At 37.3% G+C, this 20,038-nt stretch overlaps 1 protein-coding gene across 1 annotated transcript; it reads left to right on the top strand.

The window, feature by feature from the left end:
• Positions 1 to 1,510: 1,510 nt before the first annotated feature.
• LOC139976400 (uncharacterized) lies at positions 1,511 to 16,497 on the top strand. The gene is made up of 3 exons (XM_071985111.1): positions 1,511 to 2,315; positions 7,291 to 7,375; positions 16,326 to 16,497. The coding sequence occupies exons 1-3, from the start codon at positions 1,532 to 1,534 to the stop codon at positions 16,495 to 16,497; spliced, it is 1,041 nt and encodes a 346-aa protein (XP_071841212.1). The 5' UTR covers positions 1,511 to 1,531.
• Positions 16,498 to 20,038: the final 3,541 nt, after the last annotated feature.

Below are 20,038 nucleotides of genomic sequence, written 5' to 3'. Positions count from 1 at the left end.
TTACTGGCCCCGTGTATAAGCAATAAAACAATATACACGTTCGCTACTCATATAAACAATTACATGATGTCTTTATTGTTATTCGCCAACACAAAACAAATGGAGAACTATTCAGCAAAGTACGATTAAACAAAATCTGCGGACAATCGCCCTCCTCGGAAATTTCAACGATTGATTGACATCCGATGTAGGCGGGTTTATGCTATTAGTAAAAATGAGGGTGAGCCTAGAACTTACTGCAACAGAAAATTTCATTTTTTCATATTGTTGTTGTGTCCCCACTGAATCATTTAAAGAAATTGTTCGAAGCCTCGCCTACTCATGTGAGACAATATGTTATAACCAATATCTAATGACAAGAATGATACTGTTTGTCAATACATGTGAATCATATCCGTTTAAAGACGTGTAACGTAAACTGTGTGCTTTTCACGTGCAAAGAAAATGGACACGGACCAAAGGTCAACAAAACCAAAAACAATCCCAGCCTGTTTAACAACCACCAAAAACCCACTGAAAACCCACAAACAGAATCGTAAACTCATTGAATATTTGAAGTATCCAACGAGTACGAATGCGTGAATAAATAATCTATCAGACAAGGGTTCGCATATTTTTTATAGCAGTAATATTTATAAGTGTAATATCAACAAATATATTGCAAATATATCACACTATAGCTAATGTTTTAATGAATATATTTCTTTTTCTCTTTAACTTTCCATAATTTTGTTCATACTAATTGCTGACACAATTTAAACAACATCAAGCTTCGACAGAATTTTTCATAGATCTGAAAGGACACTATAAGATCCAAAAATATACAAAAAAGTTCTCAAATTGTGGTGTATCGATAGACGGATTCATTTGTCATAACTTCTAAAAGCATTTTTACATAATTTAATGAAATGTAAGGTTACTTTAAAGAATCTTCATTAATGTCATTCGTGAGAAAATGTAATTCCAACGTCTTGAAGCTTGTTATGCGTTGAATTGTGAAAGTAAAACCCGGAGGTTTAATTTCTTTTCTGTTTCTCCTGCATACAGGTTAACAAGTTGAATAGTTTGTTTTGATTCGAGGAGGAAATTACTTCATTCATTGATTGTTTCTTATTACTACAAGGTCAAACAATGTTCAAAAACGAAACAAAGCATATAATAACGGTATGATAACAGATTTGTAAGTAGCTGAGGAGGTCTGAATGATATTCGGGGTAACCCGACCTCAACAAAAGTACTGTGTCCCCTTGGATTCGAGATTCAGCCCTCTTTTGAAGAAACCTATTTAAAATGGATAAAGTCCACAGTTGTTCAACACAAGCGTTCTGCATATAGGAAACTATCGTGGCTAGTGAGCCGCATATATCTTTAAGCTCTAGTGCCTGCACCGATTAGCCGACCGGTCAGTTCACCCTTGTTGATAAACCAGATAGAGTTTTCACAAAAAGAGGGTACGAGAGAAGAAAAGAAAGCAATCTCAAGACCTATATGATATGACATATGTTATAAACATTCAAACTCTCGGTTACCCATGCATCTTTACATACAATCATTTTTATCCCATTTTGTTTTTTCATCAGACATCGTCGGTTGTAGCTTTCATTGCACTGACGGACCGGATACAAACAAGTCAACAGATTGCTATGTTATTGCAGGATGTGACTTTTCGTTTCCTGATGTCCCCATCTATGGAAATTACAAAAGTTCTCTGAGTCTGAGCATGAACTATATCGATGATACATCTTCTCGAGGGATCTATAAATACAAAGGAAAGTTCTCGTATCGGGACAGTCACAAGGTGGATCGATATAGTTTTGAAGTCATACGAATATATCTGCAAGGAGACAAAACTCCCAACGATGATTTAAAAGACGTTGCTGCTGCACTTTCGTTTACGATTGATGACATGGGAGCAGAGGATTGTGGGTCGTATCACGTGACTTTGATTGAAGAGACGACTGAAGAGGCAATTGTACAACACAACTACCGTCTGTTTACTATTTACCAACCCTCCACACCTCTTCTCTGTGAAATACAAGATTTATCCACAGGCTCCAGTATATACAAGTTGTCCATTATTTGCTCAGTCTCAGATGCTTACCCTTCAGTGGCTTTAGATATGATAGAACCAAAGGGCTGCTCGTACTACAAATCTTATTCACAGAATGACGACATCAAGAAGCTTACAGTTTATATATCTACGTGCGACGTGGACTCTACCTTTGGTTGCACTGCTACTCAAGGAGAGCTATATTTCATGTCTACGATACCATCCTCAAACAGTTGTTCTTTTGATATTCCAAAAGATGATCCCGGTAAGTCAAAGTATGTCATATTTCGTCCCCAAGACTGACAGAAGAGAATATATTGTAGTGGTTCTTCAAGTATCTGCTATAAGTGATACTATAGTGATGAAACAGAGCCATTGGGATTGAAGTGTAGTTTTGTGTTCTGAGTAAAGAAATAATTTTCTAATCAACTATAACACAACTAAGATTAGTTCATTATACCTTTTGAATCATTCTTGGATATTTCTTTGTATTGTATTATCTATTGTATTATCCTTAGCTTTGCATGAACGCTCATAAACATAACATATTTTATAAGTTCGTTCAGATGAATAAGTTGCTAATTATAAGTCAATACAATCAATCAATCAACCAACTAACCAATCATGCAACCAATCACCCAAACAAGTAGTTAATCCACTGCAACACGTCTTATTTTACACCATTCATACAGAGTTCACGGTTCAGCGGTTACTTAGACCACGTTAAACATTAGCGCTTTTTAATTTTTATCGTCCAACATAGATAAAGACTTTATGTAAATATGTTCCAATTACCAATAACGAGAGGAGGATTCTAAAATTTACGATTTTTACACATGTGATGTTTTGCAAATTGGTGTATCAGTGTGCACAAGTAACACGGGTAATATGGAAACGATTTTGGCCGTTTGCCGCAATAAACATTGATACAAACCCATGCATATAACCATTCTCGTGTAGGAGAATAAGATGATATTTCCACAGACATTATCCATTAGCTCATCTAAGTACGATATTTACACATTCAAGCACCCGTGACTATTCCTAATTATATTCTATTCGTGTTCAACCTATTCATTGTACACCAATATGTTGACCAACGTCTAAGTAATTACTAAGCCTAACTTAAGATGTGTTTTTTACGTGATCCGCCCAGCAGACTCTGAAACTTCACGGCCCGAGAGGCACTATAAACAAAACCCTTCCCGCACAGAAATCAAACAATCTGCAACAAACAATTACCACACATACTCACCTGAACCACCCCAGTCCCCCACCCGAACTAAACACGAAAGTTCTACAAACGGATGGCCCACCCTCAGGCCCACCGTTCCCTTGAACCCGAACACCAACGGCTCTAGAAAGAGGTCTCGACAGGCGGTGGAAATCGGCCACTATTTGGATCCCTTTTCACTGCTGCAAGAATCAGATCCCACTGATCGACCGTCTCACGAACACTATTTTGATCTATTACCTCATACATGTTTTAACTTGAAGCGATACGAAACAATAAACAAATACAAATCACACTCACAGGACACTTCGGAGATCAGTCCCGTGTAATACAAAACTATGCCTACTGACCGTAAACGGTCACCAGTAATTCTGTCCCAAAAGCCTGAAACCCACTCCCACAGTCGATAAACAAAGTCACAGTCCCAAAACACATGTGCAATGCTTTCAAGGCTAGGTCACGAAGCTTATTATGTAACCTTGAATAAACAGATCGCCATACATTTGTAGGATCACGATTCTGTACTGGCAGCTCGGTTAAAAAAAAAAAATTCTTCAAATATGACCTTTTGAATATTAGAAGGCCGAAAAATATCTACGTATGTCACTAAGTAACCAAATAAGAAGTTTGTTACAGCCGAACTATATACCACTGATTTTGATTATTTAAATGATGATAATCCGACCCTAAAGCTATGAAAGGCAGAGTCCTGAATCGCCAGCTACCAAGACGAAGTTTCTTAGTCTGCAGAGTCAAACGTTGCCCCGATAGCTTGCTGAAACACCAGCAATTCCTCAGACAGGGCCTTGGAGGGCAAACTTGAAACTGTACATTTCACATCATCTGCGTATTTGAACGCAATGGACTCACTTACCACCCGGCAACTCCAAAGGAACGAAACGCACATCTTCATGAAACATATGTGAGATTGTCTCACCTACTAAATATAAGCAGTTGGGATAAAAGCATCCTTGACGGAACCACCTCCCACACAGATGGAATACATGCAGTGCCTGTTGATAATATTAGAACTTAAAACTTCTGGTGTATAACATAAAATCCAAGTTTCATTATTTAAGAGGAAGTATTCGAGAACTTGTTACGTGACCCGCCCTGTCGGAATCTGAACGTCACGGCCAAACGGCACTACCACACCAGCCCAATCTGACAAAGGAACGTCAAGTCAAGCGAGCCCCCCCCCCCAAAAAAAAAATAATAATAAATAAATACGCCCTCCGACCAGCAGAGGCTGAAGTACTTGAGTGCTCGGATTTCGAAGGCGCTGACAAAGACGGTCTTAATATTCGATCCGATGATCGACCAAAACGATAGGTAATCTTCCCCAGGTTGCCCATCCATTACGGGAGGTTATTTAAAAAAATCTCTGTAAACGGAGATATTGCTTACCGGATCACGAAAGGTATTCCTACTTGTATTACGGCCAGCTGAACAAGTTTGTCAAGAGGTACTTTTTTAATAACCTGGGCACGAAAACCAAACTAAACAACGACTTATCCGTTCTCAACCCAAGTCCCCTTGCATCTGGATTGTGTGATCGTCGTCGGGTGTACATCACCATTCCCCTCGAAAGGGAACGGATACTACACATGATCTTAGTCAAAAGGCTGTTCGGTAAAAACTAAGTGATGGTTGATCCTCCGCTCCCACGCGCTTATATGTGAGCTCCGTAGCATTTTGCATTAATGTATTTTTTTTTATAGTGGCATCAATGGAGGGGACTCCACGTTTGACACTTGCGCAGATGTTTGAAAATCCGCTCTCCGACGACGAGCTTTGGCTACACAGTACTCCACAGCATATCGAATGATGCGCAACTTGACAACCTCCCACCAGCCTATTAAATACATAAAGGCCTGCTTCAAGGTACAAAATACCATGTACCTGAATTATAATGTCGCAATTATAAAACCCTGTAAGCTTCAGACCTATTCTGTCTTACCCAAGATAATTCATGACCTCTAGGGTTAAGACACCTCAAAACATTTACAAAACGACGATACGATGTGAAACTACCAACCGACAATGAAATGTAGGCAAACTTTAAAATTGCGAGTACTTAAGCGGCCTCCCAATTGAACTCCCAGACGACACAAGGTACAATAAAAAAATAACGAGCAATTAAGCATATCAACTTGTTTCGGCCTCCCAATTAAAATCTCCGACCACGACATAAGGTGCACTGCCATGTAAAAAAAAAATGAAAGGGTCTCAAAAAGTCCTCCCTCTGAGAAGAACGGTACACGAAAGGTAACGTTTCCTTGTGGATATTTTAACAGAACGCATACCAAGCGACCTTCGTGATCGGTCTCAACCCTGATGACACGGCCACTCAGACGTGGATAAACCAGGACGACCGCACCACATTATGAGACCGTACCAAAGGAAGCATGAAGGCCACCACCCCAACCATAGGTACATAATCGGCATTATCTTCAAGTATGCGGTTTCCTGAAGGCAAACGTAGTCGATATCAATATACTTACAATATTGAAATATGTAACACCCTCACATTTGACTATGACGATGACTCCAACCGTTTCACGCGGGTTCGCTCCCTTATTTGATGCCGACCCGCAGGTTAGCCTCCCGACCTCATACAACCATCCATTCCATATAGGGATCCGCAATTGTCGGGGATGGGTAAGTGACTACAGGAATTTCCACAAGGGCTGTGGAAGGTCGAGTAACAGCATGGGACCCACCGGTCTCGGCAACAAACACGTAGAGGTCACCTGGACCTCCACCTTTGTAAATTGAAGCAGAGCAGGTCCCGTAGCTTGCTGCTCCTCGCGTTTCCGCCATACTATATATGAAAAGGGGCAGGTGCGAAAAACATGACCCTCCTTTCCACACATGGAGCTAACTACCTTGCTTGGGCAAATGGCACTGTCAACCGCCCATTTTTATTGGTGAAGTCTTCTGCCTCATTGCCAGTTCCACTCTGATCTAAACAGCATAACAATAAAGAAATGTAATTTTTTCGCGGAATATTGCTTTCTAGTTTAGAAGAGTTGGTTTAAAAATTCTAAAACAATTCTAACACAAATTAAAGCATTTCAAAACTTATTTAAACAAGCACAAAACCAAAAACCAAAAACTTGGTCACGTGATTTTAGTTTCATATCAATTAGCTATAAATGACGATCTGTTACTTTGCCTAAAATCGATCGCATTCGTTTGTCCAAGGAAGAGCGTTGTGGGTAAACAACATTTCCACATTTATCCGGTTTGTGGTTATTCTGCATTGGCAAATTACTTCTTTTATTCTTCAGAAAAACTTAGCGTTCGGGATAGATCGCTTTTTTAATTAACAGTAACTGGGGCGCCCCAAAGTTCAACAATCATCCTAATTGCAGGAGAGAGTCGATAACCACATAGATCACACATTGAACGACGTACTTAAGGGCAAATGTGAGGTGGTGTGAAATTCGCCATTTAATATATGTGAATGTGTGCGGGAGTAAAGTAAAGTTTCTTTAGAAACGTGTGGAGTTTTATTTCAACTGATTATGAGAGTAACAATTTATCAATTGATTATTCAATGGTTCATATTACGTTGTCGGCGTCCATGATGAATGAGCCAGGGGTCGGAAAATGGAGCATTTTTGTCTGCAGATATACGATTTGTAAGAAGCATAAACCTATAATAATCAATATCATCATGTGAGCCCTTTTCCATGTAAATAGGTTAGCGGAGTTTACACAACATTTAAGTAAACTGGATGATACATATCTACTAACTGCAAAATGATAAAAAAAATCAGTTTGACGAAACCTTGAATTGAGACTGCATTGAGAGCTAAGCAAAGCAATGTAGTGTATCACATTTTATTAAGTTAGTAAATATACTTCACAAACAAGTATTATTTATGAAACAATTTTTTCATGTCGAAGAACATTCACCCATTTGCCGTGAATTTAATCCACTTACGTAATATGGTTGGTGATATTGACATATTTGCATATCTTAATGTCATCTCTACAGACACGAACAACATAATGAAGTTGGTGATGATCGTAATTGCTGTAGTACTCGTCCTGTCTGTGATAATCATCCTATATTTCTACAGGTAAGCAAAGTAATACGTTATATATAGATCGACAGAAATATAGTTTAACTGTGAATGAAACTACACACAATTTCATTCATAGTAGGCCTTGTGTCTACGTATCGTTTTTAACCGTTAAAATAGGAATAAATGATAAATTGCTATTTTATGTATTTTGGCGTTGATTATCCAGAATAAATATGAAATGTATAGACAGTTGTATAGACAGAGTTTCCCACTGGAACGAAATGTGTTTGAAAACTTAGACACCTATGCAGAGAAAGAAAGTATCGTACTTTTCCATGAACGAAATATATAAAAAAATACTTCTTCCAATTCCTAATTTGAGTCATTTTCGCTAAATTTAACCTTTCGGTTGATAGGCCATCAACTATTTCATTACATTCTATTAAATATAGTATTACTATCTTTTAAATATATCTTATAAATAAAATGCGATAAAATAAATATCTGTGCTTAAAGCAGCTGTTGAGTTGAATATAATTAACACATCAATAACTTAACGATGACATCAAATGTTAACATCTTTAAACAATATGGTAGGATTGGTAAAATTTAATTTCAATTTTAAAATCAAAAATTTTGACCTGGTCTCAATGTTGGGAAACTACTTCACCCAAAAGTTGTTACGTATGTATCCAATAATAGTGGTTAAATAATTCGTAATTTTTCTTGTTCTTGGGCAATCCGTTACTCGGTTTGGGGGAGTGGTGGGAGATGTGGGGGGGGGGGGACTTCATTACATTATCCGTCGTTCTTCCATAAATGTTCGTTTTTTCAATCCCAAAATTTCAACTAGAAAGCAATATACTGACAGCGCGGAATTAAAGTTTTCTATTTTATTCCTCGAAATTGTCGTGTAAATGCGTTATTTTTCCAAGAATAATGATTGTAATTTTCTATTGTCAAGATGGAACAACTGTCGGATCTAAATATTGTTATTCGATTGTCTTTCCGTTGCACAGCTTGGTCTTTCTATATATTTCCTTTTCGTATAAATATTATATAGTATTATATAAATTAAAGTTGAACTCCACCGGTATATCCCAGACCAGAACATATCTGCCCGCCTTCTGTCTACCGTAGGATTCTCTTTCCGCTATGGATCATAGATTCAAGTAGATCAGTAGACTTACACTGAGATTATCAATCGAACATTTGCAATTCTACAATCCGACGATGCTTTATGCGATTTGGAGGGGAGATTATATACCAAACTTCCATGCTAGAGACAATTTCCGTAAATTGATTTGACTTGTTGTCAATGGCTTTACTTTATATCAACAATATGTTGTTTGGTTGTATATGTCACTCCGCCGTTTCAAATATTTCCTTTTCATAAAAAATATTTTATAGAACTTGCAATGGATTAGTGTTGAAACTCATAGGAATGACTACTTCCGGATACAAATCTGACCTTAGTGTTGCGTACAATCGGAGACACGAAAGTAGATTATTCATTGTATTTGGTATTTTCATTCATAACCTTTAACTGGAACGCGACATTGCAAAGTAAGTCGTCTGCAGGAACGGCTGTAACTCGCAGCTTAAATGTGAAATAATATATTTCGAAGTAAATTCTTGCAAATGTAGTGACCTATTACCTTTTTTTCTGTTTCATTCTCCGTCATGTTCCTGCTTTTCCTGATTTATATTTTTATTGGCAAGATTTACCAGCTTTCAGTTCAACCTGTTCTTATTCGATTGTAGGACATTACTCTTCTCTGATGTTCTTCTTCACAAAAGTCAGACAAGAATTGAACCGTCCTTACATACATATACAATGGAATACACTTTTCTATATGGATACTGGATAAATTCTTTATTTTTTTCAAGTATATACTCACAAGGATATCAACAACTGTAATGTCATGATATTATTTTTTTTCCAATCCAAAACCTTAAACAGGAACGCAGCACTGCAACAAAAATTTGTATCGTATAAAGGAGTCGAAGATAGATTGAACTAGGATTTGTCTTTATGTAGATTTGCCATAAATATTATATACTACTTAGATTATATTTGAAAATCACCGAGATAATCACAGACCGGTTACATATCTGTTTGTTCTTTCGTGTACAATGAAATGTTCCTTTAGAACTGGATGATAACTTCTATCGATATTTATTCCAAGTAGATATTCACACTGAGAATATCAGTCAAACGTTCATGATTTGTTTTCATGTAGAAAATGAGACAAAATATTTCATTCTCTGTTACTAACGCATAACATGAACACATTTGATGATTCATCGAACTGAAATCTATCAATATGGATGATTTACCTTTCCTGTCTTCCTCTTTGTAATGCTCCTGCTAGCGAAACTTTCCGCATGCTGATTGTGTATCTGTGTATTCTGTGTATTATAGGATGCCTTTACAAATATTTCCTTTTCGTAAAAATATTATATAGTACTTTGGTAAGTGTTCAAACTCATGGGGACGACTCACAGCGGAGACAAATTTGGCCGTAATATTGCGTACAATCAGCTGTTTGTGGATATGTATCATAGATTCAAGCGTTAAACATTCCAAGTAGAATAATCACATACAGATTATCCATCGTAAGTTCATGATTTGTTTCAATCCTAATTAAACTAAGATTTCATAATGAAAAGATTTTCCATTTTCTGGTTTAGATTTTTTTCCTGCTAACGACATTGTATTGTCAAGGAGGACCAACTATCAAATCAACAGTTTGTCCTTTCGTTGTAGGAGATGAGCTTTTCTTTCCATTTTAATATTATATAGTACTTAGACTAGAATTAATAGAATTTGGGTAGTTCAATCCTAATCTTTTAACAGGACGGGTCATTGTAAAAAAAAGCTTGCGGCAACATCGTTAACGCACAGCTTAAAGACAGTTGAATATATATTGAGACGAAATCGTTCAATGTAGTGATTTTACATTTTCTATATTATTCCTCGTAATGTTCCTGCTAGTGTCGTTTTCCAAAGGGAACTGATTGTAATTTTTATAGTGCAGATGGATCAATTATCAGGTCAACCTGTTCTTATTCGAAGTTTTCTTCTTGATATAAATATCATATAGATGTACTTAGATTTGAGTGGAATGTTACCGAGCTGTGTCACACCGGATATATATCTGTCCGTACGTTTTTGTACGATGGGGTGCTTTTTCAGATATGGATTCAATCGCTATTTATTTCAAGTAGATACTCACACGGAGGTTTTCCAGCCCTAAACATTGTACAGGAACGCGACATTGCAACATTAATCTGAGGTAGTTAAAATACAGTGTAAAAGCAGTTGGAGATGTTTGTAATCTGGTATAATTCGTCGAAATGTTCCTGATAATGTATTTTCATGAGGGCACTGAATGGATTTGTTTGTCAAGATGAACCGACTTTCAAATGAAACATTGTTTTCGGTTGTGAGATATTTGGAGTGTGGGATATTTGACTTATATATAAATATTATTTAGTACTACGATTAGAGTTGAACGTCACCGAGCATGTACCTTAACGGTGACATATCTTTCGTACCATTTTCTGATGGATCATGGATTCAATAGTTACTAATACCAAAGCAGAGTAATAAAAACGGAGATTGTCCTTTGTACATATAGAATTTGGGTTTTTCAATCCTAAACTTTTACTGGAAAGTGACATTGCAGAATGTCTGCGGAAAGTTAACGAACCGCTTAAAAACAGTTGAATATATGTTGAAGTGAATTGAGTGGCAATCCTCGTTAAGGAAAAACACTACAGTGCACATCTTCTTTATTGTTGCCGGATGTATTAGGGTCCACGAGTATACAATCATATAAATTGAATAATACTAATGATAAGCTGTTTGAGTACATATTACGTTGAGCAGCAGTCATCACTACGCCTCTCTCGAAGTATATTGGATGTGACTATTACCTTGTGAACGTTGGCAATAGGATGTTCAACATATTCATTGTAAAGTGAATCGTGTCTTGCCTTATAGCATTTCATATGTAAGATTCCCGTAGACTGTTATACCAGATGAAACATTGACCAAAGGTAGATTTTACGTATAAAAAGTGAACCCGTATCAAATGATACGTGTATGTTTGAATTTTGTTAGTATCTTTGATCAGTGAGAAACATGCGTTAATAAAGCCTCTGAATATTGTTCACATACTTATTTTGATTGAATCTTGGGTGTATTGAAGACTTCTCTCTGATGTCATTTTTATAGGACTTGAGATCTGCTTGAAGAGAAGAAGCACTTTAGACTAAGTACACACATGTTAACGAACGTCAATGTCATGTATTCCACCCAGTCATTGACATATGAGTGTACTATTAACTTTAATATGAGAGATAGAGAGAAAAAAGACAATGTCGATCATTTATTAACAGAGGGGAAAGTAAAAATCTACTCAGTTACAATAGTCTATTGTTACCTAGGTAAGTGAAAGTTTAAAGTCATTCTGTGTCATATTCGTTTATCGAAAACACCTATTCATGAGATTTCATAATGCTGATTTGAACAATGTTTCTATTCTTACGCAACTGGCATTGTGTGGGTATTTCTATTCTTTTACAAAGTAATAATTGTAATATGGCAATTGTAATACAACGCTTAATTTTTCCTAGAAGTTTCTTAATAATACCTTACTGAAATGTCAATTGCTATGCTGTCACAAAAAACAAGGAAATGAATATTAAGCACCAAACTACAGAAGGTCAAGTGAAGACCATGCATGTTTAAAATATACACCAGGCGAACGGTTCAGATAGTCATACATATTGTAGGCCAAACACTTTAACTCTATAATTATACTTTCATATCGGCCTTCAAGTATGCTGTAAACGATTTTGAGTTTTGTAAATGAAAAGAAATTTGTCCTACGCGGTATTTGAATGAAAAAGGTGGAGTTTATCGTCTAACCATTCTTGAATTTCTTTCTATAGTACGTTTGAATAAACCAGGTCCTAAAACTACGTTTGATACATAACGATAATCGATTACATTCTGGACAACTCTCTAAGGTCACATTAATTACAAGAGACAAAGTAAAAACCAATAGTCACCTGGAGTTATATTTATTTAATCGAATGTAAATAATATAAAATGCAACTGTGCTGAACGACATTATTCAACTGTTTAATGATTATTAATAGAAACCAACATTTCGAAATTAAGTATATCACATGGCAAGATAATTACACAAGGCAAATGATATCATTTAATATAAATATTCCATTAAAAACAGATCCAAATGGTAGAATACTAACACTTGACGATTACAAGTGTTTTTGTTTTTATTAATTGTGGCCTTATTTTCCTATATTATAGTTAAGAGTTTGTAAATGTTTCCATGGTTCTTGAAATATCATTTTGAGTATTCGAGTAGGCTCTATAGAAAATTGTTGGAGTTTCAATATTTTTTTTTTATTATATATAATCATTTCAGCGTTTGTGATCATATTTTGCTTTAAGAGACGTTTGTTGGTTTCGTCTGGCTAGACAATAACTTGTAAGATATATCAAATTATTAATCTTTTCGAAGGATAGACTGTAGTCTGTGTATTCTTAACAATTCCAAATGTGCTAATACTTCTTCTCTCGGTTCTGTACATATCCTTTTGAGCGCTTTCTGATCTTTTGATATGAAGTTTCTTTATTTATTGGTACTTTTTAAGAAAAGTCACCCAAGAAAGTACATAGGCACGAAAATCATTGGCGATTGGGTGATGGACTGTGCCCAAGGACCGGATGTGACAGCTGAGAGAGTACCGCTCATGTTTTTTGGCATTGTTGCTTTGTAGTAAACTTATGGGAGTGGTTCCAGACCTGGACCGACCGTGTTACGGGAGACCGTTCATGGTCGGTAGGACAGGGCTTTATTTTATATGGGGTAGACCCTCCAGTTTGTTCGGTTGCTGTGTTGCACCGCATTATTATTGTTTGCTCTATTGTGAAAAAAAAACAGTTTGGCGGAATAAAATGTGATGTGGTTTTTAGGGGGAAATTTGCCAGTTGGCAGGCAGTCCTGGAGGTGGTGAAGTCTGACATTCGCCTTCAAATTGAAGGCGATTTTCGCCGTTTATCTGGGGCTGCCTTTTTCGGACGCTGGTGTGCTGGGGAGGGGTTTTCGTTTTGCTGCGTGCGGGTCGTCCTTTTGTGGGTTTATTAATGTTTGAGTGGGGGGTTGGGCGTTTTGTCTCTGCAGGTCGGCGGACGTATGTTTTATTGGCTCGCTTGACCTAAGTTTCGTTTGTCAGAATGGGATGGTTCGGTAGTGCCGTTTGGCCGTGACATGTTGTATCCCGCATGGCGGGTCACGTAAAAAGCACGAAAACCAAACTACCGAACGACTGATGCGTTCTCAACCCCAGTTCTCTTTCATCGAGACTCTAAAAAGGGTACAGGTACTACACATGATCGTAGCCAAAGGCCGATTATTGGTTCTAGATATATTGAAGGTGTTTAAGAGGTAGAGGTTGTGGATCTTTTCCTGTTGGTGTTTTGGATACTGTGAAGTCTTGTTTTAGAGGTACTTCGTATACGCTAACTGCGCTTTCTCCTCTCGAAAGGTGTTTTTGCTGCTTTTGAGAATCCTTCGTTTCCCTTTGCCTTTTTTGTTAGGTTCTGTGGTGGGTTTCTTTTCGCCATCACTGGCCCGGATCCTTTTCCAATAACCGGCCAAAGGCGACACGCCCTTCTGGGGTATATACTCAGACTGGTGACTCACTTCGTCGAATCAAAGACGAGGGTGGGCCACATGTTCTGCTGAACAAGGCCCCCTCTGTGTTATACCCACCATTGTTTCGTTCAATGCTCGCCCCTGTGTGCCCGTCGGATTGCCAAACCGCCATCTCTCCAGATGTGTAGCGGTCTGTGTGTTGTAAGTCACTAGATAGCCGTCTCCGGGACTTGGCGTGGAGGATTGCACATGGGGACCTCATCACTAACCGTTTTCGCCTAGTCAGGGGCGAATAGGTGATGGGATTTGTCTCCGTGTGGGCTGTAAAGCAATCGAGACTATGCAAACACCTTTTGCTGGAGTGTCCTTTGTTTTCGATGGGGACGTCTGAAGGGCAGAGGATGTTGTACCCCTCGTGCAAAGTGACAGGTTGCGCATGGAGGCGAACCATGCACGGCTTCCCGACTCTGCCTTACGTAGACGCTGGCGCAAGCCTGTCGTCTACCATCGCGGCGGCGTTCCCAGGATGAAATTTGAAGTGAGTAAAAGTTGGTAGGTGTGGGGGTTGTGTGGTCGTTACATAATATAGGTTGGTTTTTATTTTTTCTGTTTCTGGTTTGGGGTTGGCTTTTTGGGGCCGGTTTGTAGTGTTTTATTTGTTTTGCTTCTGTTGGCCTTTGGGTCCGTGTCCTTTTCGCGTCACGTTGAACGCTGCGTTAGTGACAGATTTGTGTTTGTGGGTTTCAGTTGTTGTTTTACAGACTGGGATTGTTTTTAGTTCTGTTGACCTTTGGTCCGCATAAAGCACGTATACGGTAACAGTTTTCTCAAGCAAGTCTTAAATATATTGTTTTTGTAGCTTTAGTTAGTCATCATAAGTTATTTGGGTTTTGATTTCATCACATTGCTTTCAACAGTTCTGGATGTAACGTTGCGGTATTTGTCTTTTAAATTCTAATTTATGTAGCGTATTGGCGGTCTAAATATATTGCTTGGTATTTGTCAATTTAGAATAATTGTATCATAGTGGTGTTTAAATTAGTTAAACTTATTTGAAAACTTCATCTTTACGGCATTTTGTGCTTTTTTCGTGACCCGCCATGCGGGATACAAAACGTCACGGCCAAACGGCACTACCGAACCATTTTTGCACAAATTTTGATGTACCGCATTGTGCAAAGTCTAAATAATTTTTCCTGTCACGGACAACTATTTTTTTTGTGGATGATCAGTATGCGGCTGGCACGTTGTTTACAAATATGCTGTATAAAGCAGGATCACCTAATATAAACTTCCCAAAGTATGACCAGAGTTCCATCAGTTATACACATCTTTTATCAGTAGTCACGCTCACCTGGTACTTACTGAGGTTCCAATTTGGTCTTTTCATATCAACCGTACCCTTGCCTCTAGGTTCTTATCTCATCGAGCCCTTTTTAGAACCCGCATGAACTACCCTCGAGACACTCGTATGGTACTTTAAACACTGCTCATTTTATGGAATTTATAATTACCAAGAGCATTTAATTGGTAAGATGTACAGGTTACTCGCCGCAAGTCTCATCTGATATCCGCCATATAGCACTTAATATGAAACATCTAAGATCACTCGGAAAAAGCTGGTATCCACAGTAGCACTTCACTTTTTGCTTAACCAAAACATCTATAGTTTTTACTGGAATAGTTACGGTGTTAAGTAAGGTAAACTTATGGTGCTTGGCATTCTAAATTTCAAAATTCCGTGCGAGGATCTTCCGGAAAAAAGCCAGACTACAACACCGTGATAGATTATTACACAAATACAGGAATGCAACAATTTCAAGTGGGCACGGTTTTAAACCTTTACTCACTGTGTTCCGTCCAGTGAAAGATAGTAAAAGAGACCTATATATAAAATGACTAAAAGAGACCTATATATAAAATGACTGTAATACTATATGAGGGTGTACATCTAGGTAGCCAACAGTCGACCAACAGATGTGTAATCAGAAGAAGAGAAACAGTTGCTAGTTCTCAAATTGTTGTAATAAAGTGTTATTCTTGATACGCACAGTCACGACCACATACGTCTCCATATTCACATAAGCCATCCATTCAATTATTTTTCTAAAACAGAAGGCCGGTCAGCCTACAGGTTCACCAAACCCTTCGGTTACTGCGTCACAAATACAGCAGGGTACAACGGGTGAGGCACTTCGGACTGATACATACAGCGATATATTTGTGTTTCATTCGAAGAACTTTAATTAGGTTACTGCATATCGACCTATTAATGGTATATCTTTTGTTTTATTTTCTCATTAAAGCATTCATGATCTTGGGATAAGAGATATGACCTCGATGAGCTTACTTGCGAATCACGAACTGTTCTTTTTACGTGCAAAGAAACGGACACGGACCAAAGGTCAGCAGAACCAAAAACAATCCCAATCTGTAAAACAACCACCACAAGCGAATCAAGAACTTGCTCAAGTTTAACCTCGATGTCAACCGTATAAGGATATCGTTATCACAGAAGTAAAGTATTCTGATTCATAGGTGGAGGTAAACAGTCACCTCTTCTCTCACTTTTAACCTTACATCAACATATAAAACTAGTTATTAGCATTATTGCGCTTGGACATAGATCATAGTTTAAAAATGCCTTAGAATGCTTTCAACTACAAATGGGCCTTAATCATCTCTTATCTTTCTGGAGCCACCCCAATAAATAGTTGGATATTTCTTGCGCTTCACACAGGAACATATCAAATGTGACCATCATTGTGAGGAAGCAGCTCTTCTTGAGAGTTGATGTTGGGGTAGAAAGTGATATTGTAAGAAATGAGATGGCTAATTCAACTAGCTCTACGACTTTGAATGGAAGAATGTTGTAAAAAAGTAGTAGCTCTGGAAGGCTTGACTCATTAAAATAATAATGTATTGTAAAACTAAGGAACGATAAGACATTATTATTTTTTTTTTCTTAAGATTGAAAATGAAAGTCTGAAAAAAATGGGTGATAGAAGCTTGGGTAGTATTATAGGATTAGTAGGGAGAAATGAACGTTGAATGTTATTTCCTCTTGAAAATGAGGGCGATGTTTAAGTTTTACTACACTTTATTTGTTCGAAATGAAATAATTGACGGCACTTGCCATGCCTTTAGCTGTGACATATTTGAAATAATACAAATAGAAAGTTTTCTGATTGATATGATGTTCCTCGTGGAACTGAATATTTTGCAGACATCGATAGAATAGGGAAACGATTCAGGGTATTTATCAGGTGAAATGTTTCTTATAGAACCTTAATGTATTAACGCGCCGCAGCTGTTTTCAATCTCTAATATATATATTAAAAAAGTTCTCTGAGCTTTCTAATACCTGTTTTTGACGTCCCTGTGGGCTTTTAGAGGATATAACTGCACCCGTTTTTGAATGTCTCCATTCATAGACCATAGAGCCCTTTCGAGGGCACACGCAAATATTTACAGCAGAAATGGGAATTCTAAAATAACCATTCACGAGGTATTGTAGTCCGTGTAAGCATCTGCAATCACACCAATATTAAAAAAAATATATATAAAAGTTAAAGATATACAATTGGATCTTAGTAACTCATCCAAATAATACTTAATACAAACGCAAGCGTTTTGCCTTTAAACAGCAATTTATTCTTTCGTTCTTTCTACGCCTTCCAATATACTTTGTTGACGCCCAACTTTATAATGTAATACTTTTACTAACAATTTCTACTCTACTTCTCCCATATAACTTTTTGCATACCAAAAATTGTATGAAGGGTCAAAGGGTTGTGAAAACTGTTATAATTGGCTACAGCTAAGGATAATGGTTTATATCAAGTTGACAGGGAGATGAGTTATATGGAGGAGCTCTATCTAATTATTCTAAATAATTTCTATGCCATTTTTTTTTTCGCCCTCGATGTTTAGCAGTACTACTTCAGCATAACAATATTAAAATGAAACTTTCAATCGTTTTTAGAGAGATCTTGTTTGTTAACAAATTTAAATTGATTTCGATCAATAATGTTTACAGGTGAACTAAAAGATAACAAAATGTCAAATATCTTAAGAACAAGTACGGTTATCTTTTTGTTAACGGATTATGTAACAACTTTGTTGACAACAATATTGTGAAGGTGCCACATCATATGCAGTGACATGTCAGAGAAATGGCAAAGAAATAAAGGGCTTCAATTTTAAGACAGTGGCAATGAATCATCTAATCAAAGAAAAGTTTGACTGCCAGGTTAATAATTATGTGATTTTCAAATACAGCCGTTGATGTCGCAAATATTACGTTTTTTCGAAGTATTTTAGTGACATGAAAGAATAACAGTCACTTACAAAATGTATTCCGTGATGTCGCTCGTAAATGAAAAGTGATATATCTATAATATGTAATATTAATCTATGACTTGAACAGTATCTAATCATAGTCGAAAGAACCGGTTTTGATCAATGCTTCCATCTTCTGACATCTGTCATCTTATTTAGACATCCTCAAGTGCTGGGATGATCTCCCGAAAACTTGAAGAGTGAGACTTGTTATTTACCTCAGAGGTACCCATTTGAGAAAGTAAGTGAGTACAGTGAAAGTGAAAGGAAATAAAGTGAAGGTTTTTTTAGCTGGAATAGAAAAATATAGGTGGTGAATGTACTACAAAAAAATTCAACCCTGAATATTCGCGGAAGTTCGAGTCACTCCAAGATTAATGTATGTCGTCCATTTACAGAGTTTTCGACAATTGACAATTCATAATCATGGATGTTAAATATGAATGTTAGAGACTGACTTCGGTGAGCTTGTGGCATTGCTAAGCCGAGAAGGCTTCTTCGCGAGTTCCTGCTTGCAGGAGGATCTAAAATACATACATACATAACCCATGTTATTTTTTCTCAAAGAAATCTCAAATGTCCTATACTGGCACTCTCATCAAATGGCTTCCCCCTGACACTTAAGTCAACCAGCCGATACTCATATATAGTACAGGTGTCCCCAGTAGTTACTGTACTAGCTATGTGTTTGAAGTAACGAAGGTACAGTACCGCTTGTTCATACCTATCTTTACATAACATTGTTGGCACTCCTCAATCTCTTGTTCTCTTGTACATTTACCCACGTCTATTGTCATAATTGCATACTTTAATGCGAGAGATTGAAATAAAGTCTTATGAATTGAATTGAATTGAATTGAAATAACGCGAATTCGGGAACGAAGAAAGGCCATCTTCGGGTATATCAATAGGCCTACTTATAACAAAAAAAAAACGACTGGATGCGATTTCCTTTTCGAATCGCGTATTTAAGAACTCGCACTGAATGGTTGGTACGGCAATTACTGGTCATGTCCCACAACCGTTCATCACTAATTATTAAATTAAAAAATGATTGAGGTGACAAAGGGCTGCTACAAAAGTTTAAAAGGAGAACATGTAGAAAAGATGTCCCCAGCGAGCACGTAATAGAAGAGATTCAAAGGAGTCATAATTGAATAAAAGGAAGAAATAACAATTCTTTGAATGCAAATATGACCTCGCCCAGGTCAGTAAGCCAGAAAAAAAAGACAAGTAAAACAGAAAAGGAAACGTTAAATAGGTAGATAACGGCAGAGATTGGTAACAAATTCTAAAGTTAGATATAGTTTGTACATAATTGAGAGGACCACTCTAATAGTTCAAGATCTTCGGACCTTAAAAACATTCCTCAATTGCAAAAATCCAAACTTTCCTCCACATGAATGACTTTTGACAGAATTAATACAACACATACGAGGCTGTATGCTAATTATTCTAACTTAGTGGGGTATGTAGGTTAAACGGTGCATCCATCGGTTCGAAACCGATTGTTGTGGGTTTAACTTTACTGTGCTGTTACGTAATCCAAAACGTCACGTCACGTCCTAAAACTCACTAAAAACCACACCTTATCAGTGCAGTAACTAAAACTATCATCAACAAACAATTACTCCACACCAACCCCAACACTGAATTGAATACAAAAGTAAAAGCGTTC

This window comes from Apostichopus japonicus, chromosome 11 (genome assembly GCF_037975245.1).
Source record: "Apostichopus japonicus isolate 1M-3 chromosome 11, ASM3797524v1, whole genome shotgun sequence".
NCBI lineage: Eukaryota > Metazoa > Echinodermata > Holothuroidea > Aspidochirotida > Stichopodidae > Apostichopus > Apostichopus japonicus.
Note: the sequence above shows the minus strand (reverse complement) of the source record. Positions and strands in the feature narration are given on the sequence as shown.

Excerpts from the sequence above, each read along its gene's own strand:
- LOC139976400 (XM_071985111.1), top strand. The coding sequence starts at position 1,532 with ATGCATCTTTACATACAATCATTTTTATCCCATTTTGTTTTTTCATCA. Across the intron at positions 2,316-7,290 it reads TATTCCAAAAGATGATCCCG|ACACGAACAACATAATGAAG; the intron begins GTAAGTCAAAGT and ends TCATCTCTACAG. Across the intron at positions 7,376-16,325 it reads ATCATCCTATATTTCTACAG|CATTCATGATCTTGGGATAA; the intron begins GTAAGCAAAGTA and ends TTCTCATTAAAG.